The 27,853-nt window shown below is 39.8% G+C and overlaps 1 protein-coding gene and 1 long non-coding RNA gene across 7 annotated transcripts in view; one reads left to right on the top strand and one right to left on the bottom strand.

Annotated features, from left to right (window-relative positions):
- The window catches only part of C1HXorf38 (chromosome 1 CXorf38 homolog), a 50,917-nt gene that overhangs the window by 16,140 nt on the left and 6,924 nt on the right, over window positions 1-27,853 (bottom strand). For 2 of the 5 annotated variants that reach the window (XM_045002700.1, XR_006576384.1), the window contains exons 2-7: window positions 25,036-25,170; window positions 21,998-22,120; window positions 21,717-21,866; window positions 17,400-17,582; window positions 12,814-12,985; window positions 12,235-12,319 (exon numbers count right to left, since the gene is read on the bottom strand). In XM_045002700.1, coding sequence (XP_044858635.1) covers window positions 12,270-12,319; window positions 12,814-12,985; window positions 17,400-17,582; window positions 21,717-21,866; window positions 21,998-22,120; window positions 25,036-25,170 — 813 coding nt within the window. In that variant the 3' untranslated portion in view covers window positions 12,235-12,269. Of the gene's footprint in view, window positions 1-8,811; window positions 9,630-10,597; window positions 12,320-12,813; window positions 12,986-17,399; window positions 17,583-21,716; window positions 21,867-21,997; window positions 22,121-25,035; window positions 25,171-27,853 lie in introns of those variants that run through there. The other 3 variants (XM_045002701.1, XM_045002698.1, XM_045002699.1) reach the window with 2 other exon arrangements.
- LOC123362267 lies at window positions 647-16,167 on the top strand. Of its 2 annotated transcripts, XR_006576385.1 has the most exons (5): window positions 647-2,698; window positions 3,415-3,518; window positions 14,213-14,495; window positions 15,077-15,171; window positions 15,274-16,167. It is a non-coding gene; the product is annotated as an uncharacterized LOC123362267 (long non-coding RNA). The 2 variants fall into 2 exon arrangements; XR_006576386.1 differs by lacking the exon at window positions 3,415-3,518.

The raw sequence follows: 27,853 nt of genomic DNA, 5'->3' as shown, positions 1-27,853 counted from the left end.
CTATTCAAAGCTGCTCCCTGTTTTCTATATTGTTTACACAAAACCTTTACCTGGGTAACTAGTAGATGAAAGCCTATGCTGTTGTACAGGTGTATCAGGTGACTCAAGTAATCCACCATCTGTGCTCTGTATCTAGTTAAGTTTTCCTTAGGCTTGCTGTGACCAGTGAAGGCAGCTTTCTTTCGTGGCATTGTGTATGGTCAAAGCCTAGAGTGGTACTGGTAATAGTGCTCCCATATACCGGTATGTATGGAAACTGTTCACTTGTCTAATTCTTCAACCAGATAATTTCAGGATTTGTGGTAGGCCTCCACACCAGTGTGTCTGTGCACTGTTTTCCCAAATGTCACACGAGTAAACATGCTAACATAAAGCAGCATATACTAGTGAACAGGAAACCATATAGAGCAGCAGTAAAGCTGCAAATGTAGGTAGTATTTTGGGGCTCTTGTTCTGTGCTGTAGTGAACATGTTCCCCAAAGCTCGTGCACAGAGCTGCCCCCTGGCTGGAGGCACAACCAGCTCTGTTAGCCCCCTTCCCCATAGCGGTTACCCCCACCTCCTCTGATCAACTGTCACATTCCAACTGCCACAGAATCTTTGGCCTCCAACATTCCATCTGGCTCTTGCAGGGTGCAGTGCTTGAACTTGCTGATATTCTAAAGAAAAAGCTCCCAATCATATTCATAGCTGTTTCCATCCTTTCACACTGAGTCAGAGATCCTTGTTTTTTTCAGAGTGATACACACACAATGACAGTCCTGGAAGATGTGTTCATGGGTGCGGGTGGTGAATGAGTGGCTATGTTCAGTTGGAGAGGTGGCTTTGAAGAACTATGGAGTTGGGCCAAGTAATCCACCAGCTGTGCAGTCTTCCTCATACAATCAATGAAATTTGCATGCAAATTAGCTATAAAGCTAGTGTGGTAACTGGACTCTTAGTAGGGCATAGATACATGCCTTAATGTAGCTGTGTACTGCAGGGATGTAAGTTTTAAAATCAAAAGGGGTGAAAATTCAAAAATTGAACAATAGCCAACTAAGTGCCAGTGATGATTCAAGCTGGTGATATTCTAACCAAAAAGCCCTCAGCCATGTTTGTAGCTGTTTTGATTGCCTCACCCTGCCTCTACAGCCATTCTAGGCTTCAGAGTGACTCTCAGGGAATCTTATTTCATAGGGGCTTGTGCTGAAAGCTCCTGTTAGCATACTGCAATTAAAGAGTTGAAACTCATATGGCTTAGTACAGTTTTATTTCACGAGGAAACCGACAGTTGCTGTCTGCAATACAGAAGCAGCAGTGTAGTCTTACTGTTTTATAACCTAGGATATTGATTCACTTTGCTTGTTTAACTCACTCCATCAGTAGTGGAGCCTTTTCCATCCCAAAATAGAAAATAGCCAAACTAAGTTACATTCAGCAGCTTTGTGGAAGTTGAAAGTGGGTGGGGCAGTTAGTCTGTCACATGTTCATGTGCTGTGCAAGCTTGACTGTGTCTTTAGTCTTAGTTGGGTAAGATGCTGCAGCTTAGGCTGGGTGCCCTACCATCAGGCATGTCAGCAGCAGTGTATGTAATGGAATTTAGAGTGACAGTTTACCTAGTATTAAATTCTTGAACTGGGTAAAAAATACTTGCTCTTTAATAACTGGTCTCCTAGAAGAGACAGTACATGTTCTTCTGAACAACTAACAGCTCCTCTAACAATGAAAATATGTCCTATCTAAACTACAGCCCATTACCTGTTTGAGCTTGAGTTCAGTTGTGATTAAGATATGTTTGCTTATTAAGTATTCTACCATGATTTAAGTATAAAACCAGGAATTAGATATTACTATACCTCAGTTATACCATATCTCCAGTTTGTCATCAGTAGGATAGTGTCAAATAGATTTGACATTTCAAATTGCTAAGCAGTCTTGACTATAAAATAGTACTAGAGATGTTGCTATTAACTTTCACTACCTTCTGATTTTGGCTGATGTGGAAAGAACCCATTACACTGCATTCCACCTCAAATGCAGCATCTTTGCTAGGAGAGAGGCAATCATGTTGGCTCTATCAGATATATATAAAATAAACTGTGCCTCTTCCGTTATCTGTATGTCAGGTTATCAATATGTCACCATCAGAGGAAAACTTGGTGGTTGGAAAAGGAGCAGTCAATAAGGGCCTGAGATTATAAACACATTGAAATCAATGGAACCACTAATTGATTTCAATGGGCATTGGGTCAGGCCCTTATTGACTGCTCATTTTCAAACCACCAAGGCTAACTATTAGAGCAGGTACTTCATAGTTGAGTAGTAGATTTGGGGGATGGGAAGAAGGGAAAGATGTTATACAGGGATCTCATCACCACCAAAAGGACTAGCCTGCAAAACTAGAGTTCATTCAAAATGAAACACTAGCTTTTTGTTGTTGTAGAAATAAGTGTGCAATGAGAGCTTCAAGTTATGACAGTGCAAGACTACCATAATCTGTAAAAAAGCTTTTATCAGTGGTCACTGATACCTAAGAGGAGAGAAGGAATATTTGCAATGTTCCCCACCCCACAAGTAGTTATATCATTCTCTGCTGTACAGTTAAGTGAGCAGAATTCCCATTACAAAACAACAAAATAAAACCCAAAAAGTCGTTGTGGCAGGGAGGTTGGACTCTTTGGAACCAGTTCCTGCTGTTGATGCTCTGAGACCTAAGGTAATATAGCCTCAGTATTGATTTTGGCCTCCCATAGTTTGTCTACTTAACTAGACTATTGTCAGATTATATATATATATATATATATATATATATATATATATATATATATATATATAACCCACACTTATCCCTTAAACATTAAACTGATGTTTTTCCATTTAACTTATTTTTATGGTACTCTAAGAAAAACTGAAATGAGCATATAGTCAAAGCCTGTTAGAAATATTGATTGTTTTCCCCAAGATGTGAGACACACTAATTATTAATTCTCAACTAACCAAAGAAAAGCCACCACTCTCTACCTGTACATTTTTCTTTCAGCTAGTGAGGAGTCTTTGAAGGGGGGGAGAGGAGATGGTGCTGTCCAGTATATTGATTTCAATACTTCAGCAATATTATCTGAGAAGTAAAATTCCAAATATCCTGGCCCTTTATAAACTTTAGTTAACATACATTTCTGTACTGATTATCTAGACCTAAAGAGTAAGTCATAAAACTGTCAAATCTAACAAAGGACTGACAGAGCTGTCATTTTAACAAAAGAGGGCTGAAAGAAGCAGCTTTTGCAATAAGAAGGAATTGGAAATCAAAGTGTCTAGGCTGACAGCTACATTCTATTTATTTATTTATTTATTTTTAAACAGAACTTGCGACTCCAACTTTCAGCTGTCCCATATCTGATACTCTTGTTCCTAATCTGCTTACTCCAATAGGAGCCTTTCAGTGAAGTGTCACTTAAAGGGCAGCACCAGTAAGAGATAACAGGCCACTTGAGTGGAGATAGTGATGCAGATTTTTCTAAACTTTTTAAAAGATGGTAAGTAGGTATTGAGTTCACAATCACAGCAGTTTTCTTTAACTCCTGCATCTTACATTTAAGTTGATCATTGTACATCAACATGCTCCTACTGATTCTAAAGTTTGTCAGAGCCCCTTAGTTTAAATCTCTAACTTTTGCCATTGAGGTAGCCTCCCTTCTCCAGTTCTGTTCTAGTATCTTGCCTCCTTCCTGTGATGCTTTAGGGCTCCAGAAACATTAGCTCTGTTTTATTGCATGGCAGGTTGTGGAGCAGAGTCAGAATACTCACATTTCCCACCACCCATTTTTAAAGGTTCATTTCTACTCCCACCTCCTTTTCAAGCCTGCCTATACTCCAACCACCACCTTATCTTAACACCCAAGTTTGTGTGATGAGACAATACCAGCCTGCTTACATCCTAGAGCTGGAAAGGGTCTTGACACCACTCCTGACTGCAGGCCTCCCAGCAGCTTCTAAATCTAACTTCTGAAAACTGCAACTCGTATATCTGTTTTTCTTTTACACTATTTCCTACATAACCACTGGCCCAAAAGGCACCTTGTTTTGTTTGTATGCAGCAATCCACTACCATTGTAATACAAAATTGATGTGACACGGTTTGGGGAGGATGAGGGAAGGATATTAAATTACACAACAGCGCTGATCCTGAGCTCATGTGGCACTAATAGCCTTTTCATATTAGGAAGATAACAATTAATTAAAATAAATATGCTGCCAAGATTGTTAGACCTGTTGCTGATCATTCTCCTGTAAATTACATCTGTTTTGTTCAAGATCAATGTGGCAAGGCAGAAAAGCCAGAATCACTATAGACACAAATTGTAGGATGGAAATATGGGTCTCTTCCCAATTTAGTTCTTTGTGGTATATTTTCTATTAAATATGCCTCAGATATCACACACATTGGAGATTAACTCCTTTGCACTGCTGAATGGAAAATATTGAGAATAGACCCTGATGTCCCATTCTTTTGGGGGAAGCAACATGATAGTTCTTTTGTAGAGAAAGTCCCATCAGTTAGAGTTCATAGAGAAGGATTTTTAGGATAAGGCAGCCATGGAATGAGCAGGGTCCCTGAAGAGCAAAGGGCCAGGAGAAACAATCACATGCCCAGTGGTAACCAGCTCCTTCATCCAGGTGTCAGATGGTGTGATAGACCACATATCTGCAGAGTTTAGTGTGCAGCACTCCAAAGGAGTGGAGGTTAGCTGGTAGCGGAGGTGAGCTGGGCTTCTTAGATAAGGAAATAGAAGGAGTGGAGCAGAGTGTCTTGGTGCTAAACTCCACAGCATCTGTAGAAATGAAGCGTGAAATGAGAGACTGATTATGAGGCAAAGAAAGAGCCAGAGGCCCACAGAGGCTTCTTTTTGTCACCCCAGCGACAGAGGACAGGATGACCTCAAGCACTGGAGCTGGGAAAGAGGATTCTTGCTCCTCGTAGCTTTTCCTAGATTCTCCCCCACAAAAGTGTGATCCTTTTAAGCAGGAGATCAGCTAGATTAAATTTTGCACACTTCTCATCATTCCAGCCTTCAAATTAAACATGTCCATGGTCATATAGTGATAACCTCCATAGATCTTGAAGTGATCCTGGCACTTTTGCAGGCATGAGTAAGGAAGAGCCCTTGACAGAATCTGAAAGAATACTAGCTTTGTGGACAGGTTCAAGGAGAGGGGACATAAAGGAAGAGACCTTTTCTGTGGTCCACCTGCAGAACACAAACGTTGAGCAACTCTGAGAGTAACTGCTATGATTTTACGGGTCCAATGAAAAGCCAAGTCTTCTGCCAGTGGAATTAAAGGCGAGGGGCGGGGGGGTAATCTCTGGTTGAGGAGATTTGCATCCACCTCAGGGACTGGTAATATTTGGGTCCTCTAGGGAGACTGAGTTCCACTTTGGCCTGAGACAGGAGTTGAGACCTTTTTTCCACATGTTCCCACTCTACACACTACATGGAGAATGTCAAGGTGCAGGGGAAAGATGGTTCATACCATGCTAAGGAAAAGTCTTGAAAATGAGATGACCTGCTCTCAACAGGGGTTTGATTACTGTCTTCCACTCCCCTAGGTTAATCTTCATCACAGTGGGCCCTGAAGGAGGGGCGGAGGCTGGATCTTTTAGCCTTCTCATGGCTGTGCACCTTAGGAAAGAATTAGGAGTAGAGGAGGAGGACTGAAGCGAGGGTGCCATGCTTCCCAGTCAAAGACAGCAAAAGAGATGGGAAGAGAAAGGGCAAACAGGGGGCTTATTTCCTGTCAGGTAGAGCCATAGTGCAAGCTGTCCCTCTGCAGGCATAGGAGAATGAGAAACTATAACAACCAGAATTATGTGAGAGTCATTTTCCTGTGAAGGGGCTTTGTGCCACTAACTATGCAAAGAGGGTTTTGGAGGATGGGAGAGATTAAATAAATAAAACCAGTATATGACCACAGCCCCTACATATAATCACAGAAACATAGAACTGACACAAAAGGAAATGAAAAATTAATCTCTCATCTGCTAGCAGCTACTTGGCTCAACCAGTTCCTCCCTATTTGTCAAAATCAAATCCAGAATAACTCTTCCACTATCTGCTTTCTCTATCTTCTGTAATAAAATCTTGTCCCCAGTGCATTCCAAGAACTTGTTGGATAATCTGTGTCCTGCTGTATTATTTTCCCAAAACGGGTCTGGGTAGTTGAAATCCCCCATCATCAAGTCCTGTGCTTTGAATGATTTTGTTAGTCATTTAAAAAAAGCCTCATCCACGTCTTCTTCCTGCTTAGGTCATCTATAGTAGACCCTACTATGACATCACCCTTGTTTTTTACCAATTATCTGTACCCAGAGACTTTCAACAGGTCTGCCTTCCACTTCTATCTTGACCTAAGTACATGTATACATCTCTGATATACAAGAAAACACCTCCTCCCTTTTTTCCCCTGCTTGTCCTTACTGAATAAGTTGTACTCTTGTATACCAATATTCCAGTCATGTGGATTATCCCACTAAGTCTCAGATGCTAGTTATGTCATAATTGTGATTATTTCACTAGTACTTCATTTTCTGTTTATTCCCCCATACTTCTTGCATTAATAATACAGACATTTAAGATGTTATGAGATTTCTCCTCTGTCTCCCCTCTTGTCTCTCCTTTGTCCCCTGCTACGATTGCCTATGTTCCCCCCAAATTCCAGCCCTTCACCCTGGTCTCCATGCTCTGGAAATACCTGTGGGTTTTTGTCTCCTGCCAACATCAACCTACTTTAAAGCCCGCATCACTAGGTGACCAGTCTGTATCTGAAGCTTTCCTTGACAGGTGGGCCCCATTTCTGCTCAGCAGTCCCCCTCAGAACAGCATCCCATGGTCAAGGAAGCCAAGGCCCTCCTGGCAACACCCTCCTCACAGCCAGGCATTCACCTCCAGGATGTGTCTGTCTCTGCCTGGGTCCCTACCCTTGACCAGGATTGATGAGACCACCACCTGCTCCCCAACTCCTTCACTCTCACTCCCAGAGTCCTATAGTCACTTCTGATCTGCTCAGTGTCCTACCTCACAGTATTATTTTTGCCTACATAGATTAACAGTATGGGGTAATAGTCATAGGGCTGGATGACCCTTGACAATCCTTCTGTAATGTATTGGATACAGGCTCCTGGCAGGCAGCACACCTCCTGTGGTGCCTATCAGTAGGCACCTCTCGCACTGGATGGTCTCCCCAGCCTGGCTTTCTATGACGGGGAAATGAGTAGAGGCATCCATGGTTGGGTTCTCTGGCTGGACACAGGTGCAGGTGGAGGAGCCAGGAGCAGTGTTGGCACTGGTGATGTAGCCTTTCCAAACCATGATTTTTTTCTCTCTCCCGCCTATAAAATCCCTCTCAAACTTCCCTGTTTGAGGCTCCTTGGTTATTTAGCAGCTGGCTTTTAAGCCCCTCTCTCCTAGTCAGCCCTGCCCCCTCATTAACACACAGAGAAAGGGTGATCAAGGCTCAGAGGCCAGGAGGTGAGAGCCTTGCTCATGCACACTCAGCTAGCTGCTAGTAGGCCTCTGGCCCCCACAACCACACAATTCCCAAAAGACCACACTGTAAACTTTAAGCAAACCAGAAGAAAAACCAACCAGACAGACAAGCTCACTCACCCCAAGAGTTAAGCTCTCGCTTCTTCAGCAACACCCCTCCACCTGCAGCTAGAACCCACCCTAGCCTGCAATAACCCCTATACACAAGTTTATGGTCACTGGATCTGCATAAGTGAAGACTCACTGGCATTCGCCAACCCACTACCTTCAGGCTTCTCCCTGGCACCTGCTCCAACACCACACACCACTTCTGTAGTCGGGTTTCTCCATGGCACTTCCACTGATGATTTCACTTTAAGTGAAGATCGCTAACGTGGCAATGGCAGATTTGCATCCATCAGCTGAAGATTTGGGGAAAGGCCCATGAGTGGGGCTCCACAGGACATTGATACTACACAGGGTGTCAAGGCATCCCTTTATGACTCTTGAAAATCATTACATTTGTCATGCTGAGGAACAGTGTGGATTCTGTGAAGGATTCAGTTGTTAAATTACCTTGGCTACATAGATTTCTGTGTTGTGCTTCTCACATGACAGATGAGGGGATATATGGTGTGGAAGTTCTGTGCAACAATGCTCTGTTATTATAAAGAGAGCAGAGACACTGGCTGCTGCTGTTGGCTCATTCATTACCAGAATCAAGAGACTCACATAATGTTCCCGCAGACATTCCCCCATATCTTTTATAGACAGCCTCTGGTGAGATCAATCAATTTTTACAACAGCCCAGGGAGTGATTCTCTCCAGCGCATGCTCTCCACTTTATGCCTTAACTAGACACTGATAAACAGGGCTCTGAACCTGGCTTGGAAAAGCAGCTTAAGGAAAAAGAATCTTTTAGACCAATTTGAGATGAATCATCAGGAAAACTCTTCTGGGACAGATGGAGGAATAGTGGAGATGACACAGCTAGGGTACATCTATGCTCAAATGCTGGCTAATGACAGCTTTCTGAACATCAGGACTCTCCTGATGACGACGACACATGGACATACAACATCAGCTACAAGACCAAAGAGAACCATCCTACTGGTTCAGAATCTCAAGATTCGCGGCACAATGATGGATTCTACAGCAACCAGCCTTGCCATAGCTATCTTGTTACCTAGGATCACCAGGCTCAACACATCACTTACTTCCTGCTGATTTTCATGGTAATACTCCAGAACACTGCATAAGCACAGTCAAAGTGCACAGGGATGTCAAACTCAATCACAGAAGGCCATGTTTTATTTTTAATTATGGTTCATACATTTATGAAAAGATACTCAATTCATCCAGTGAGTGTGGGGTGTGTACAAAACCAAGGGTAGAATATGGCCCATATGTACTAAATAAATAAAAGTTTAGCTTAGTTACTTGTTTAGTATCTTATAGTCACATCCACGTCACTCAGTAGGAAAATACACCCACCCACAGGAGCAGTGCTGTTTATGTCCTTCATTGCTTTTCATTCTTCATCCTTCTCAGTCTTTCCTCCTACGTCTGTCTCTCCTTTCTTCCCTCTTCACTTCCTTCCCTGCAGCATCAGTTCGCACCTCTTGCCCATCCACTAAGATCTTCAGATATGAAAGTGAATGATATCTAAATGTAATCAATTTGGTTTTAACCCCCAATGAGTTAAATGGGGGGTAGGAAGGTCACACGTCTGAGTCACTCTTTCAGGCTCTCTGCAGTCTTAAAAATACTGCAGCAGGTTACTCTATTATCATATGGATGGTTTTCATCACAACTGTGAAGAAATATGAATCTTTTTGTTGTTGTTAAATGAAATCTTAGAGTCTATAAACTCTGAACACCCACACGGGCCCCATAATTCCATAAAAAAAGGTGGGTATTTGATGCCTTTGCATCAGACCCTAGGTTTAGGGATGGGGAATATCCTCTCCTTGGCTTTTCAGTAATTTAAGCAATAAACTGAATCTGAAAAGAATGAGAACTTTTTTGAATTCTCGCCACTGGATTTTAATGCGTCAGGATTTCTTCTTGTTAAAATACAATTAATCACAAGGATGTTTTTTCACTCCATTGAATGTCATGTTACTGGAAATGAATACATTTCTTGGTTAGTGCTCTGGCAAAACGTATTTTGTAAATGTTATATGCTTCATAAAAAATGGAATTTAAGTACTGTATTTTGTTAAGAGGTTACTGCCTATTGAAAGGCCTTAGTGCCAGTATATTTCTATTCACGTGGTAAGCCCCTCCCTGTTAGTAGTCACTTATAATGCTGGAGTCAAAGTCATTTGTGAGAATAACTGACAGAACAAAGGAGTCCATTACTATACTTGTATAATCTATTACAGTATTTAGACCACTGCTGAACTGACAGACAACTATTACTACATCATACAGGAAAGCAACTAAGCCCAGAACATCGTCAATCAAAAACCTTGCTAATGGAGAACTTCAGCACTGAGCCTCAAAACCCTTTAAACTGCTCAGACAACTATCTCAAATCCTAGGAATCTATTTCTGTCATCCTTGTTCTCTGCAATAGTAAAAAAAATAAAATGTGTCAATTGTTCTCAAACTTCGAACTGCAACTGGGAGCTAGATTCTTCTCCTATTTATCTCCATAGCTAAACTTCCATTGACTTTGCTGGGGGCAGGATCAGACCCTTTTTCTAAAGTGAACACCTCTAATAATTGCTGTAGCCAATACTCACAGTGTCAGATTTTCAAAATATTAGTTATTATAGTGTAAACTATAGTAATAAGGAATATCACTGGCTTCTGGGAACCTCCAGGGAGGTGAAGCTAGGCCACCTCTTTAAGAGTAAATGCAAAAAAGTACCATCTGCTCACTTGGCTTCCCATACACCTGTTCCGCTATTCTAACAACAGGCAGGCTGGTGAATTCCAGCAACACCGAAAAGCAGTTGCCCAGTCAGAAACTTGAAAGAAAGAAGACTTTTCTAGGCCATGAAAAAGGGACCAATATATACATAAAAACAACAAAAACAATGAATCTGAGGAGAGGAGACACAAATATTAACGTTATACATTCATAATATATGAATTTTGTTCCTTTTATTGATTGCAAAGTCTTTATTAAAAAGAAATGGTAGATCTCAAGAGATTAAATACATTTATGTTGCTGCCAACCCTTTTAGAGGGTACTGGAAAGCAAATGTACCTTAACATTCACATTTTGTAAAAATGAGGTTTTATAAAAAACTAAAGACTAACAGAAATGTTTCCATTAAAAAATAAAAAGTCTAATGAAAATAGTTGCCGGGAACATTTAAGTAAAAATAGTGTCTGAAAACAACAAACAACAACAACAATGTAGCACTAAGAAACTGAAATACTGTAATATTGACTGCACAAAATTGAAACTGACCTTGCTGATCTCCATTATGTTAAAGAAAAAAGAAATAAAACTGAAAAAAGCAAAAATAAAGGTTTAAGTGCCTGTTTTTTTTTAAATTACATCAGTTTCAGTATTCTGAAAGGTCACTGATTTTAAATGTTTTATTATAAATGTATGATTATTTTAGTTGACAGTGTCCCTCACTTGCAATGTTTTTGTTCTTAGTGGGAAAAACTGGGATTAATAATCTCAAATTATTAATTAATAATCTCAAATAATCTAACAAAATTATGCTCTGCCAGTACTAAATGCATCATCTGTTGGCATAACTAAAAATTTATTTTTTTTGAATGTTTTATTGTGCTTGCAAAAAATTCTTTACAAATAATAATTAAAAAAAAAAATAAAAAAGGCACAAAAAGCCAGGACTTTGTTCCATTAAAATTGGTACTACGGGATTCTGACAGCTGCAAATTTAGCAGAAATCCTGAATCCACTGTTCTCAGGGTTAAGCAACTACATAGGACTTGACCATGCAAAGCACCACTGAAAGAAACATGGATAGTTAAAGCATTGGTGATGAGCATTTTCTCAAGAACGGTGCAGCAGTCTGCACGTGGTACTGAGAGATGCACGCAGTTTTGAATCATGTGAGCAAACCTCCATGCTCATGTTGCAATGAGCGCTCATGAATGGGAAAAATGGCCATGCCGTGAGTAAAGACAGGACATGGTCAGGGAACGGTGTAAATCTGTTGTACAGTGGTCATTTTAATTATTTTAAGATGGTTTTGCTGCCACCCTTAAATATTGCTGCTTTACACCAAAGTGACTGAGGAGCCAATGTTAAACTGAGAACAGAGGGTGTTATGAGGCCCAGACACAGAAACAAATGAAACTCTCTCTTACAGCCAGCTGCTCGAGGCCTCATGGTATATGCTAGGGACTGTATTTTTGCTGCCCAACATCCAATCCATTCAGCTTAATTGCCTTAATGGCTCAACAACAACAACAAAGCCCCAGTGGTTCAGTACTGCCTTCTCTCAGTCTCCCATACCCTTGCAAGATCAAGTCCTTCAAGCCTACAGTTTATTTCCTGGCTCTAGCTATGTTTCTCCACATTCTTGAAATTGAAAAAGGAGGCGGTGGGGTGGGAGGGACGGAGTACATGACATTCTTCCAAGAAACAAAATCATCAAACCACAACAGGAAGTTTTGAAATTTTAGAAAGGCATCTCATGACAATTCACCCTTTAAGTTTGTATTCCAAGCCACTGAAGAGGCTAGGCATACCCTCATGCAGTGAAAGACAGACTACTTGTCAATCACTTACAGGAACTTCTCTTCAAAATACAGTCACTGGCATTTTCACAAAAGTTGCTCTTTGGGAATACACTTCATTTTCTTTAACGAACAACCTATATTTAAACAAAAAAACAAAACAAAACGCATCAGTGAATCTTCCTCTAATCGAATGTTGCACTTGTTTCTTACATCAGTATTTTTTATGCTTTTTAACCTGGTGGGTCCCAACCTGTGGAACAAATCCTCACGCAGATTATCTCTTTATTCCTTCTTTTAACCTGTATTTGATCATTTCTGTAAAGATGTCTGAATCTTAACAATTCCACATCTGCTGAAATACTACAATTGATGGCCCTGACAAAACGTGTCTCTATTAAACAAAAGTTTCACTAACACTGTGCAATAGTCACTGCCATTCATTATCATAGCCTAATTCGTTCCCTGGGAGATGCCCCACTAAAGCATGTGTGTCAAAGCAACACATCCTGATAAAGATAATTATTCTACATGACAGTACTCTTTTCCTCAAACTCCTTTACAAATTTTTGCTTGTAACATCCAAGACAGCTTGAGAGGAAAAGCACATTTCCTAAATGAGTAAACTTGCCTTCATCTTCCTCCTGATCAGGATATTCTTTCATGGTCTCTTTCATAGATCTTCTTTGGTTGTACCCCTCTTTTTCAAGGCCTTCCAGCCTCTGCATATCTGCCTGAAGACTTATTTGGAGATCACCACTGTCCTTTAAGAAGTTCTTTGTCATCTGTATCCTATTTAAGTTCTACAGCAGCAGCAAAAAAAACAAAAAACACATCTTGATGGAGCCAAATCATTACATATAAGCTTCTTCAACTATCACACTTTCTCAATATTTGCTCTCTTACATATAATTTCCACATCCTCTAATTATAAAAAGGCTTTTTTGTTGGCTTGTTTAGGATTGCTGCATTTTCTGGCCAGAAATAGAGAGTCCTGCTATTAGACTCTCATTTATTTTAAATATGCAGTGTTGTAGCTGTGTCAGTTCAAGGACATTAGAAAGACAAGGTGGGTGAGGTAATATCTTTTATTGGACCAACTTCTGTTGGTGAGAAACAAGCTTTTGAGCTTATACAGAGCTGACCTGAAGAACTCCGTGTAAGCTGGAAAGCTTGTGTCTCTCACTAATAGAAGATATTACCTCACCCATCTTGTCTCTATGTATTTTAAGAGCTAATTTGTTTTAAGCTTTTTTTAGAGCAAAAGCTGGTGAGTGGGAGTGTAGCTTCAGCAAAACGAGGACAGAGAATGTGGGAAACACGTGAATCTGAGGGCAGGTTGCCTTTAAATTCTTCTCTGCTGAGAAGCGTTACTCTGGTATGATAGATCATCTTTAAGATACTGGTCCATGTAAAGGGCTTGTTCGGACCAGCCCTGTGGAGGAAGGATTTTTATCATGTAAGCAGATAAAAATTTGACAAAGGCAGGTAATCGTTGATAGAAGATTGGACTGTAAACCTGCCTCTGTCAATGAAGTCCGAATAGCTTCACAGCAAAACAAATCCACTGCGCATCTTACCAAACCTGTTATGGCACATGCACCGTACATTTTACATTTAGATAATACTTAGTCCTGCCTTGAGTGAAAGGGGGCTGGACTAGATGACCTCTCAAGGTCCCTTCCACTTCTATGATTCTATTGTCTCAGACTTTAAACTATAATAGTAGATTAATATTCTGTTAAAGTGGAGTGACACTAACAAAGAGCAAGAAAATTATAGCTTATGGTTGTTACAGTAACCTTAATTCATCCTGACATGTGTGTGTTCTAGCACATGCTACATGTATTTGAATGTATATTCCCAGTTCATTTCTCCTCTCCCCACAAGCAAGAAAATTCAATGCAAAGACTGAAGACTATCTAAACTCTCTATTTTTTAAAAGTGAGGGTGAAATGAGTTAAGTTTATTTGTAAGATATTGGCCTATTTGCAATTTCAATTGAAAAAAATATTCCCAATTTTTGGCAGGTTCCCCCACTTCATCGTATGATGATGTGAGAGGAAAAGCCACTTGCAGTCTTTGGTAATCAAGTCTTCCCTGCTCACAAATGGAGACTACAGGAGGCAGTTTATCCCCGAAGAGATCTTTTCAGATGGTACAAGCAAGCAGCAAGAAGGGCCTGGGAAAAGCAATTCCCAACTCAGAGACCAGCAGGCAGCATATACTACAAACATGCAAGGAAGCCAAATTACAGCACCGTGGTGGCCACATCTTTGCACGGCATGCAAGTTTAAAATATCTGACATCATGGTAAAGGATTTTTTTTAAATTTAACTATTGTTTAGGATTTTTTTATTTGAAAAGGTGGGGTTCTTGTAAAAATCCTCATCTTAATCTGGCGTACAGGAAGAGAACTAAATTTAAAAAAGTTAGAAGCAGCTGATGATGGGAGGAAAATGTAGACTAGGACAAAGGTTCTCAGACTATGTCTGTGGACCACCAATAGTGTCAAAATTTCAACCTGCGCAATCAAATATTTGGTGACTGGAGGAGGAGGGGAAGAAGGTGACCATGAAAGGATCTCTCTCAAAGCGGACAGGAAAATGAGAGTTGGAAAACACCGAGACCAAAAAGAGATGAATTTGAAAATATGGCACCAGTATTGAAGGGATATTCTTGACTCAGCTTTGGGAGCACAGCAGAAGTGGGGAAATGTGGGACATGGAAATGATCAGCAAAGGGCAAAAGTCTTTCCCTCTTTTTAAAATGTTTTCTTATGGATGCTAAGCATATCATGCATGCTTCTGGGGGTGAGAAGCATTCAATTTATATGAGAATTATGCATGCTACATACTTTAGTAAACAATTTTGTTTTGTCCTGAAACATAAAGGAAAGCCAACCTGAGGGCATTTTTCCAAGAGGCATACTCAACTGCAGAGAATATTTTCACTAGCAACAACAGTTCTTCAAAAACACTTGCAAAAGGTAAAATTGAGTTTGTTCAATAAAGATGTCAATGAGAATGGAAGACTGAGGATAAAGAAATGCCACGTTTGTTAAACATTTGTTTTACTTCCTAATTTACAGTGGAGGAAGAGAATGAGCCATATACAGATTGATCACATTTCCCGGAATGAGGGGGAGGAACTGCTGTGTAAATAACAACTGAGACTGTTGAAAAGGGGAGTATTTCTTACAACAGAAAAAGGAGATCCAGACAACATACTTTTCATGGAAGACACTGAAAAAAAGAGATGCTAGAAATTACATACGCATTGGACAGTGTCCAGGTTTCAGGGTCAAAGTTTCACTTACTTTAAGAAAGCTTTTTGCTCAAGGTTTCACTTTAGGTTCTTTCCAGGTTAATTGAAGATGCAAGAAGGACGTAGAGGTGCTTAGAAAAAAATTAAAAAGACACCCAACAAGTCTGGTTCTAGCCCTAGAATAATCAAACCCGTTTATAGCTTTTATCTTTATTGTGACAAGTCAGATGAAATTTGAGACAATATCACAAGGTCTCACAGACCACCAGATGGGTTCAACCAGGTTTGTCCAGGCCGTAGGAATTATTTTACTTGTTCATTTTAATACCTTCCCACAGAATTTAAACTGAGGAAAAAAAATTCCTTTCAGCCTGGGTTCAGAGCCTTGTAAAAAGTAAACAATCCTCCCCCCAGTCAAGGCTTCCTTGGAGCTCAAAAAGGCTCTCTGCAGCCATGGTTTCAGTCTTGTTTTAAAACAACAAGAAAGGGCTTTTTAGATAGCATGTTCCTCTTCTCTTCGCCTCCACAGAAGGTTTTGCTCCTGGTGCGTGGCACTCAACAGCACCTGGGAGTACCTCCCTCTTATTAGTATCCTGGGAAATTAATACATAGCAGCTGGCCCAGTCTGGTTACTCTGACAATCACTAGGGTAACAGCAAGCTCCTGTAGTCTTGACTACAGACAGTGTTAACCCTCTTTCTGCCAGTCCCTGGAGAGGATCTACAGACTTTGTCACAGCTTTCAGCATGCTCGTGCAAAGCCTTATGTTGAGATCAAGGTTACATTTTTTAAAATTTTCTTGTAACTTAAATAGAGGAAAGATTTAAAAATTCACAGAAATACTGTCAAGGTAAGACTTGAAAAAAAAAATACAAAAAGTCTTCCCTTACCTCTGCTACTAACAAAAAGGTTAAAGTATTAAAAGCAAAATAATTTGAACCTAGTTTACTTTTCTCCTTTTGTGGTGTTTGCTCTCTCTGATTTTTTACATGTACAACAAGGAAAACTGACTAGTCAGTTTCATTTTGTTTCTGTTAGCTAATACAATGCTCATGTTTGCAAACATGGGAGGGAAATGTTTCTATTTTAAAAAACTAATTTTTATTGGAATAAAAAAATAAATTTTAGGTTTTGTAAAAATGTTGTTTTAAACAAAACTTTTTTTTAAATTAAAATTCCCAACAGTGTTTCCTTCAGCTATATATGCAGAAGCAAGTTTTAAGACAATTAGAAGTTTGTGCTAAAAACCTTCACAAGTTATTTTTTTTAAAATGCACCTTTAGAAATTCCAATAACTCAAACATAACACCATTAATTTTAGGACAAAAGTTTAAAGAAAATATAGAATGTGCAGGGGAAAATTCAGCAAAGATATCCTGCTTGCTTAAGGGAATTGTTCTATTCTAGGTGCACATATGTAACTACTATTAATGCTCAAGAGAGTTACATAACTGTATCAAAAGAGGACAAGAACATCTTGAAAAGCAGGCTATATAGACACATGCATATCAGGGATCTTGCGCACAGATTATTACCATATTAAATCAGGGAAATTCAATGTATGTTGTATACAATATTCACATTTTAAATCATCTTCTGTACCTCAACTAGCCAGTCTTGAATGCTGAAGTTTAGGAGTCCCTGGAAAGGTGCTCTCAGCAGGCAGTCACATTCCATTCCGTATCTCAGCGTCAAACTGCCTAGATGTAGTTAGTACTGAAGTGGGAGGTTTTTTGGAATGTCTCTTATGCTCCTGGAGGGATTTCAAGTTTACTATATGGTAAACTGTAAGCTTGCCTTCATTTGGCTAGGCCTTTTCCAGTAAATATTGGTTTAAACGCAAAAGAGGAATCCTGTTCATTACCCAGAATGAGCCATTAACTGGTTTCCTTTAAATATCTGACTAATACGTTAAGTCTTCTTTTTTGTTTTTTTAAATTTTAAAAGTACCTCTTCAGACAGCATCTCCTGCTCTTCTACCAGAAGATAGATCTCTTTAAGTCTTTCCTTTATTAATTCCATCTCTATTTCACTTATTTGGCTCCCACTCATGCAAACTTCTGTTTCTCCTTCCAATCCATCTGGCTGATCATCTTCCCCTGGTATATAAACAGCCCAATCCGATGACAGAAGCTGTTTGGTTTAAAAGAGGAAAATGAAATAAGTGATTAAATTTAAAAAGGCATTCTTTCTGGGATCACAGAGAGCTCTAGTTAATGCTACTGTAATAGAGCAGCCCTTCATTTTATGGTTTCAGTAGCGTAACAAAGTACTCAAACTATGCAATGAGTTCAGATTAAATGAATCTAAATACTTTTCTATAATCTTTATCAGTGTTGCTCCTGAATACGTCTAGCTCCTCATTTCTATAACTGTACAAAGTGAATTTTAGGCTAACTTTTACCTCCAACACCACAAAGCAAGCACTTGTGGTGTCATGTCTTGATTGTGCTGGGCACCAGGTTAAAGGTCTAGTGCTCTAAGCACATGAAATTGACATATGGAACACTAACTCCCATAATTTAGAATATATGGGGGTACATATAAAATGGTTATTTCAGGATTTCAGCTAATTTGTTCCAACATGCATAAGCGATCAAATTTAGGTGTTCTTAAACAGCTGCCTGACCACATGGTGCTGGCTCTCATATTCCATCAGGAGAAACATCACAGGGATGGGGTGGGGAGGGGACAAAAGGAGGAGTAAAAGAAGCAGGCTGGATAAAAATCTATGATTTTAGAAAAACAGATTATTTAAATCAGATTTTTAAAATTTATATTAAATACAGGTTTATTTAAAAAAAATAAAAGGTGCAGAGAATATTTTTTCATTTCAGTTTATTCAGCTAGTTCAGTTCAATGATTAGTTCATTCAAAGTTAGGAAAACAATGGGATGGGAGTTGAAAAAAGCATAAAAGCTTGTTTTTCTTTTTCTATCTATGAATAAAAGCTAGATGTGAGAGGATGGGATCTACTAATTCTAAAATCTTAAAGGACATGGTGATCAGAAACAATCAGTTCAATTCACTAACTACAGATAATACGTCCTTTGTTTAATACATCAGTTCATTTTAAATGCAAACATATTTTGATAAACTTTTCTCATATATCCAGCACAATTAAGTTTTATTTAACAAAAAAATAAATAAATAAATGCTTTTTAAATTGAATTTATATCTAAATAGAGCTTGACAGAAGTAAAAAAAATCAATTTAGTAAATAAGAAATGCACCATTCACCATTTTCTAATAAAAAAAGTAAGTGTTAAGAATCTGAATAAATGTATGTTAAGCTCTTTAGTTGCTTAAATAAGTGTATAAATATAGCATATGTTCTTGATTAGCAAAAAAGATGTACCACGTTTAGCACAAAGGCTGTATTTAGTTGCAAATCAATATGTTTTAATGGTTTCCAACCAGTGAGGCTTAACCTCTTTTTAGGAAAATAATTAAAAAGTATAAATGCAATGCAAAACAAAATTAAAATCAATTTATTTAAATTGCTTTGAGTTAAATGAAGCCACCCTGAGAACGAGAAAATGTGAGTAACTCTTTTTGAAAAGTACAAAGCATTTATCATTCCAAAGACAGAAACATAAATACGTACTTCCATACACCTGCTGTTATTTTTCATGAAAGAAATTGCTGTGGTTGCCTCAGGGGTGTTATGCAACAGAAAAAAGATGGGGAGGTGGTCCATGTGATGGAAAATGGGAGAAGAAGAGAGCCCTGAAATAATCTGTCCATCATGGTATTGTTCACACTATGAGAGTGTGATGGTCGTTATACCGTGCCCTTTAACCCTATTCATTCCCTTTTCTCCCCACCCTTTTTCTTTTTTTACACAGAAGTCAGTCTTTTGGTAGAAGTTGGTGATAATATGTATAAAGGAAGCATCTATGAAAACTACACTGTACTGTGTAATTAAACAGCTCTGCACCATTCTCAGTCTGTAGCTTCAGTTCAAAGACATAGGAAAGACAAGGGCTGTATCTCTTGAACATTTGGAGGTACTGCCTACGGAGTGTCAGAAGTTATCAGCTTGCTGTGGTGACAGTTTTGGAGTTTATCTATAGCCCTTACAGGGAAGAATGAAAGAAAAGTAATTTGTTCTCTCTAGTGCCTCTGCAAGAGCTTGTTTAATGGGCTGTGTCACAGTTGAGGGCAACTGCACCTGTAGTTCTCTGTGTGGTCCAGCAACAGCACCCACATTACAGGCTTACAGTTCCAGCTGTTGCCTTTCTTGGGCGGAGACAGACGTCTCACCCCAGTCAGAATGGAATATTTCTGGGCTGCACAGTTCCCTGTCTTCACTGTGTTATTCCCAGCAGAGACAAGCTGCCCAAGCACAATTATTTGCTTTCTCTTCAGAGGCTGATAAGAGTGATTGTCAACAGTAGTATGTTACCTCACAGCTCTTTTTATGCAAGTCTTCTTTATTCTTAAGGTAAAAGCACTACCGAGAGAACATACTAAAAACAATAAAAGAAGCTTCATGCATGCTAATAAGTTTACCAGAGATCACCCCAACTGTACCATGGGCTCCAGGAGCAGTCCTTCAATACTTCACCAAAGGATTTCTTGTTGGATACAAGTTCATCACCGCCTCAGCTCAGAACTAGCATGCAGTCTTACGTGGCCTCAGTAGGCCCAGTCTTACCAGCCCTACCCTAAGAATTGGGGCCCTCTATGGATAGGGATCTTGTCCATTTGCTGGATCAGGAAGAATAACCTGAGCCAGTTTAAAACCAGGCTATTCATCAAAAAAATCCTTTCTTTGCCTGTTGGTCCCTGGAGAATCCAGTTTGAACTAGTATATTGCAACCTCTCCAAGGGGTAGCATCGAAGGTCTGATAAGAGAGGAGTTTCATTAGCATTCCCCTCCTGCTAGAGCAGGTGCATATAATTCCACAACTGCACATACACAACTGCATTTTAATACAGTGGACCCAAAGGTAGTAAGCCTAATTCAGTAAGGTGTAGCTTAATTCTATAAAGTTCATTCAGGATATTGCAGAAAATTCTCAGTCGGTCACAGGCTCAAAAGCCTATTTTAATAAAACCACTCTATTCTGTCGATTAGTAACAGAAAACAAGCAATACCAACAGTGACTTAAGCCCAGAAAACCCTACCAACATTTCCACTTATCAGGCAGCATGATCAATTTCAGTTCTTTTCTGCACAGACCAATTCCTCAAATGAATATTCCCTTAAAACCAACTTCCCAACTGCTGCTTAAACTTGTTGGCAAATAGGTGGCGTGGCGCAGACAACCTTTCGTTTTATCCCCTCATCCCACCACATTGTGCAGCAGCCACATATAAAAGTAAATACAGGTCTATATAACCTCTTAAACACCTGAAAAGCAGCTGTAATATTTAATATTGGAAGAAGTAATAAGTTGGATGGACATGCCAACTCCCCTAAGATCTCTAGATATAAACAGGTAGGACAAGAGCATGTGTAGAAGAATGAGATACTCTGGGGTGTGGAGCTGGTACTTGTGTAGAAGTCAGAGTCAAGAGGGATATCTGCGCTGCGAGTAGTGTGGTCCTGACCCAACATCAGGAGGAGGATTATAGATAAACAACTACTTCTAGACTGGGTACAAGACAGATAGATGAGGCAGACTCAGCTCTCTTGCTTATAGTAATAGATAGAGGATTGCATTCAGAGGGCAAGTTAGGAAGATGCTGTCTCTTCAGTACAGAGGGGAGGGCGAGATAAGTCTCTGATCTGTATATGAATATGAAGAGACAAACAGGTTAGCGTAGCTCCCTCATAGAGGGAGGGTAAATTGGAGGAAGGAGCATGGATGGTTGCATTGGAGGAACAAATGGCCCAGCAGCCCAGGGACTGGGGAACCTCAAAGGTGGCATATAGCTACCAATCAGGTCTTGCGCCAAACAGAGCTTGGATGGACAGTAGGACCAGGGCCAAAACATCTGGTAGAAAAGGGCTGTTTCTGAGAACTGGCTGGTTCCCGCTCAGCCTCGCAAATATTCCATTTACAGTGGTGAGTTACCACAGACCCAGAACCTGCAAACACTAGAGAGTAGCGCTTCCTATGATGAACAGTCCCATTGACATAAGGTATTTGACTCTTTTTGTAACGTACAATGAGACTGGACATTTAAACAGAGTAGAAAAATATAAACCCCCAGTGAAATTCCACAGACTTTTAAAAGTCTTTGCAGATTTCTAATGTACTGGATTATACCTACAATTTATAACAAAAAACTACAGACCAGAATTATTTCTTTTACCTTTTCTATCCTTGTACTAGCTGTCATAACTTCTGGAACATTCTGGAGTTCCTTTAATAAATTCTGAATCTTCTTTCCAAACTCTTCCAACCATAAAGAAGAAACTTTCATTTCTGAAGAATGCATTAACTCATTGCGGCACTTAATCACCTAAACAGGAGAATGAAGAAAAACAGCACTGCCACATTACGGTCATAACCATCCTATCACACAATTTACAGCATTTTACAGAATATGTATTAATTAAAAATAGTTCTTGGAAACAGTCTGGGAGATTTTACCTCTCTGACTTTCTTCTGGTCAATACCACTGAAGTGATCACAAAAGTTGAAAAGGTTTAGAAGAGCAGCTGCATCACACTTGTCTGGTCCAGAAATATCCATCTGCCCACGAGGCATATAAGCCTACATAACAAAAGTGCACGATACCAATGTCATTTCTGGTTTCAGGAAGTACACAAATATGTGATTTCCTTATCTGCCTATAAGCACTGTTTATGTTTCAAAATGATATTGCCTAAAGTAAATGCAATAAACTAGAACACAATCTCTACAACTCCACTTGCTACATTTGCCATTTAACAATGTGTTCAAGCAAATGGTTATTTCCTTCACAACCCTTAAATCTTTCCCTACTTGGTTATTTGATTCTGCAATGAAGTCACAATGCTAAATGAACACTATAACATATTGTATAGTTATACACACTCGTGACTTCCCTGCATCACTAGGGAGTTGCACACTTTAAAGCAGTGGTTCTCAAACTTTTTTTTACTGGTGACCCCTTTCACATAGCAAGCCTCTGAGTGCGACCCCCCTTATAAATTAAAAAAACACTTTTAAATATATTTAATACCATTATAAATGCTGGAGGCAAAGTGGGGTTTGGGGTGGAGGCTGACAGCTCGTGACCCCTCCCATGTAATAACCTTGCGACCCCCTGAGGGGTCCCGACCCCCAGTTTGAGAACCCCTGCTTTACAGCTTGTGTCGGCTCAGTTCTTCCCTCCATTCCCTGCATGAGCTTCTTTTGTGCCCCACTCCTATCCCCCTCTATTTCAGGGACACCCCACACCTCAACTCCCTCCTTCATGCCAGGGGCTCTGTGTTTCCTCCCACCATCAGTAAATGACATAAAATGCATGTCTAATACATTGCGTATCTGCACATCACGTTACTGTAAAATACAGTATATAGAGCAGTATAAACAAGTCATTGTATGAAATTTTAGTTTGTACAGACTTCGCTAGTGATTTTTATGTAGCCTGTTGTAAAACTAGGCAAATATCTAGATCAGTTTATGTACCCCCTGGAAGATCTCTGTGTACCCCCAGGAGTATACCTATCCCTGGTTGAGAACCATAGATCAAAGAACTGGTTGGTGGCAGCCATTAACTCCTTCCATTTATAACAATACCCCCCCCAATCTCAGTTCTGCCTAGTCTCTCAATACAGTTTAAGATGTTGACATCCAGAATGACTTGTTTCCTACCCCATGGAGGAGTGGGGGGGCAGGGGCGATGGATTCTTCCTAAAAGTGATGGAGCTACGAGGCCCTGCCCCCTCCGTGGCCCCTGGCCAAGCTGGAGCCGAGTTGGGGAGCCCAGGCCCCTCCATCTGGCTGGGGTGGGGACATAGGCTTGGGGCTGCTCTCAAGCCCCCGGGCAGGTGGAGGGGTGGGTCCTCACAGCTGCCCAGGGTAATGCCCAGGGCTGAAGTTGTACTTTTTAAGTGAGGTGAAACTTGGGGTACGCAAGACAAATCAGACTCCTGAATGAGGTACAATAGTTTGGAAAGGTTGAGAACCACAGCAATAGACCATAACAGATCTGATTAAAGTTGCTAGGTCTGCTAACCAGATGCCAGGGCATCATGTGTCCCCCATTTCACCCTTTTGCTTTTGTGATTTTCACCAAAAAAATTGATATTCTCCCCACCAATGCCGAGAACATTCCTTGAAATTTTGCAATTGATCTGATGTGGCACTGAAAAGTTATTGCCTTACAGACAAACAGACGTAGCCCCTCAAGTTGAGCACAGAGCTGTGCAAGTTCAGCCATTTGGGTGGGAGATTAGTGAGTGAAGGGAAAGAGAGATTTTAAATACACATATTTGGGGGGAGGGATAGCTCAGTGGTTTGAGCATTGGCCTGCTAAACCCAGGGTTGTGAGTTCAATCCTTGAGGGGGCCACTTAGGGATCTGGGGCAAAAATTGGTCCTGCTAGTGAAGGCAGGGGGCTGGACTCAATGACCTTTCAAGGTCCCTTCCAGTTCTAGGAGATTGGTATATCTCCAATTATTATTTATTATATCTGCAATAGCAGACAAAACCAGGAAGGGTTGTGGTGGGTGTGTAGGAGGGTATTACTTTTCACTTCAGATGCACTGTTGTTCACGTGTACCAGCACATCATACCACCCCTGTTCCTGGAACACTACCCAGCTACAATATTTTCTAGAATGAAGCACCAGGATTATATGGGGACTTTACCCGGGGTTAACTGCCTGCCTGCACAGACCACCACCACTAACACATTGGTTCAGACAGATGAAAGTAGCCTAGTTAGTAAAAAAGTTTGTGTGTTATTTTGCGACTCTTAAGGGGTTTTCTTTTTTTAATTAAATAGGTTAAATTGAACTTCATCTTTTCATGCACAAGCTTCACTTTTAAAGAGATCTGTGAGACTACAAGTATTTATTCCATTGAGAATTTAGATACATTACTGAATACTTTACAGACCATGTTTCAGTTAGTGGTTATTTTAGAGGATGTTCAGCAAATCAGGAAGCAGAGCAGAAATGCCAACAATTTTGCATGGTACCATTGAACTTTACAACACTGTAAATATTACCAAATACTATTCCTAATACCTTTTCATTGTATTTCTTAGTTCAGCCCAAAGAAATATTGCTATACACTGGCCTGGATTTAAGCCTAGTCAATGTGTTTTCAAATCCAGGATGAAATAAAAATGAAATCACGCTGGTTAAGCCCAAAAGGGTAGTGACCTGGATGCTCAGATCATGGAAAAGCACAAGGTTAGCCCTTGAAACCTTTCCTTTTGTCTACTATTAGCAAGAAAAAAGGACAATACATGTGCAAGTTTGTTCTCCATGGATGAAATCCTGCCCCCACTGAAGACAATGGGAGTTTTGCTATTGTCTTCTACAGGGCCAGGATTGCACCATAGGTCCAAATCCTGCTCTGACAGACTCCTATCCAGCCAAACTGAATTCATTATGGAACCACACGTGGATGAAAGTGAGGACATGAGCTGACCCCAAGTGTGATTCTTCTAAACAATGAATTTAATTATGTTACCTTTGCAAGTTCCCATGAGTTAGAAGGCCAAAGCCAAGGTTTGCAGTTTCCCCAGTGAACTTCTCCATTCCTGTTGGTGTGATGATTCAAAATCTCCTTTTTCCACTCTGTGCACAGTGAACAGCTGGACTGAAACTAAAAAGAAAAAAATAGGAAAGAAACCAAAGTAATTTACCTTAGTACTTGCACCCTTTAAATTACACTTTAAAAAGCGCACAGGGTTACTACTACATTGCAGCAGAAGCTAGAAAAAGGCTTCAAGGAATGTTCATTCAGAAATTTGATCAAATGCACAGATTCTTGTATGCAGTGTGCTGAACTGTTATGAAGAGATGTAATTGAGAATTTAGGTATAATAAATACAGTAGGTTAGGCCAGTAGCCTCTCACCTGTAGAGACCTGGGTTCAATGAGAGTCAGGACTCAACTGGAAATGAGTCTGAAGCTTCTCCTATCCAGGGTTGAGGCCAATGCTAGCCAGATGTCTCAAATGAGGCTTGCATGACAAACCCCGTGGTGAAAGAGAAGAATGCTTTAGCAGCAGAATTTGAAGTTACATATTTTTTCCTTATAGTTTACATTAGGGTTAATAAAAGACATATCTGAACATGGTTGAATCCTTAGGGTATTTTCAACTCGGAAGGATGTCTTAACAGATAAAGCATATAACAGTTTATTCCAATTTAACTTTTCTGATTGTTCACTCTCCATGTGAACGCACATACAAATACTCCTCCACCTTTGCCATTAACTTTGTAGGGCAGAGGGATTAAATGTGTAGGTGAATTAGACTGTAAACTCCCCAGGGCAGAAACTTTGTTTTATTTGTAGTTCTAATATAGTACCCAGCACTCTTATAGGGCTGCACAAATAAATAATTGTGGGTGGCGCTCAAGAACACCAAAGTGAATGTTTGTTATCTTGAATTATGTTACAGGGTTTGTTTGTTTTTTTAATGTACTCTAACAGAGAGGATCAGTGAACTGCCAGCTCTCAATATGTTGTTTCTGGTATGTAATAATAGTGATTATTATTACTGGATATTATGGAGTCACAGGTCATGCTTCCACATGCTGAAGTTGAATTTAATTTTGCACTTAACGCAGAAATTTAACCACTCTGTTATGTATGAAAAACACAGTATATCCTCTACAAGACTATGGAATTTACTCTGAGCACAGAATGAGTTTTCTGAGAATGTACAAGTAAATTCATTCATTAGTTTCTATTAATTAAAATAGATACACGTCTACCCCGATATAACGTGACCCGATATAACACGAATTCGGATATAACGCGGTACAGCAGCGCTCCAGGGGGGCGGGGCTGCACACTCCGGTGGATCAAAGCAAGTTCGATATAATGCACCTATAACGTGGTAAGATTTTTTGGCTCCCGAGGACAGCATTATATCGGGGTAAAGGTGTACTTTAAAATATTCATCCTGTCTTAGTCCTTTTTGGCCCTATGAGCTTAATAATGGAGTATGCGGACACCATCATAACAACAATAGGATCATGATTAAGGCATTTGAGAATGTAGTCCCAGATCAGACTAAACAGATTTTTAAAAAACATTTTATTTATTTAATTTCTTCAAGGTGTTACTATAGAGCAGTCAAGCTAGTTTTGGTGCCCTTACTGCATTTCTATACCTTAATTTTGTTGGACTTCTTTTATATCTAAGCATAACTCTGAATTTCCTGGGTTGATAATGCTTGCTTTTAGATAATTACAATATCCACAAGTGGTATCTAACACAATGTTCATACTTCTACGTTACCGTTACAATAAATTAACATGAGCGAAAGGTAGATGAGGAATCTCATTATGGTGCTTAGGGGAAGCTTTCTTCACAACATTAAACTACCCTACATAGATTGGCACAAGCATCAGTTTTCCCTCACAAGAGTACTAAAGAAGCCATGGGAGAAGCTTCCACTATGCCCAACCCTAGCCAGTACTATTAAACCTTCACTTTCATGTGCACTAACACTTACTACAGTAGACCCTCCGAGTTACAACACCTCGGGAATGGAGGTTGTTCGTAACTCTGACATGTTCTGTAACTCTGAACAAAACATTATGGTGGTTCTTTCAAAAGTTTACAACTGAACATTGACTTAATACAGCTTTGAAACTTTACAATGCCGAAGAAAAATGCTCCTCATTTTTTTTTGTAGTTTACATTTAACACAGTACTGTACTGTATTTGCTTTTTGGGGGAGAGGTCATCTCTGCTGCTGCCTGATTGTGTACTTCCACTTCTAAATGAGGTGTTGACTAGTCAGTTCGTAACTCTGAAGTTCTATTGTATTCACCTTTCTTTATCTTTCCTGGAAACTAAAAACAAAAGTTTTATCACAACTAGGGCTGTCAAGCGATTAAAAAAATGAATCATGATTAATAGCACTGTTAAACAATAATAGAATATCATTTAAATATTTTGACGTTTTCTACATTTTCAAATATATTGGTTTGAATTACAACACAATACAAAGTGTACAATGCTCACTTTTTATTTTTTATTATAAATATTTGCATAGTAAAAATAAAAGAAATAGTATTTTTCAATTCATCTAATACACGTTCTGTAGTAAAATCTCTTTATCATGAAAGTTGAACTTACAAACATAGAATTATGTACAAAAAATAACTGCATTCAAAAACAAAACAATGTAAAAGTTTAGAGCAAGCGTCGGTAACCTATGGCACGCGTGCCAAAGGCAGCACGCAAGCTGATTTATCGTTGCATGCTGCTGCCTGCCTGGGGTCCCCGCTGTCGGCCTGGATGGACGGAACCCCGGGCCAGCAGCAGGC

The sequence above is a fragment of the Mauremys mutica genome, chromosome 1 (assembly GCF_020497125.1).
Source record: "Mauremys mutica isolate MM-2020 ecotype Southern chromosome 1, ASM2049712v1, whole genome shotgun sequence".
NCBI lineage: Eukaryota > Metazoa > Chordata > Testudines > Geoemydidae > Mauremys > Mauremys mutica.
This window is presented reverse-complemented; position numbering and strand designations above follow the sequence as displayed.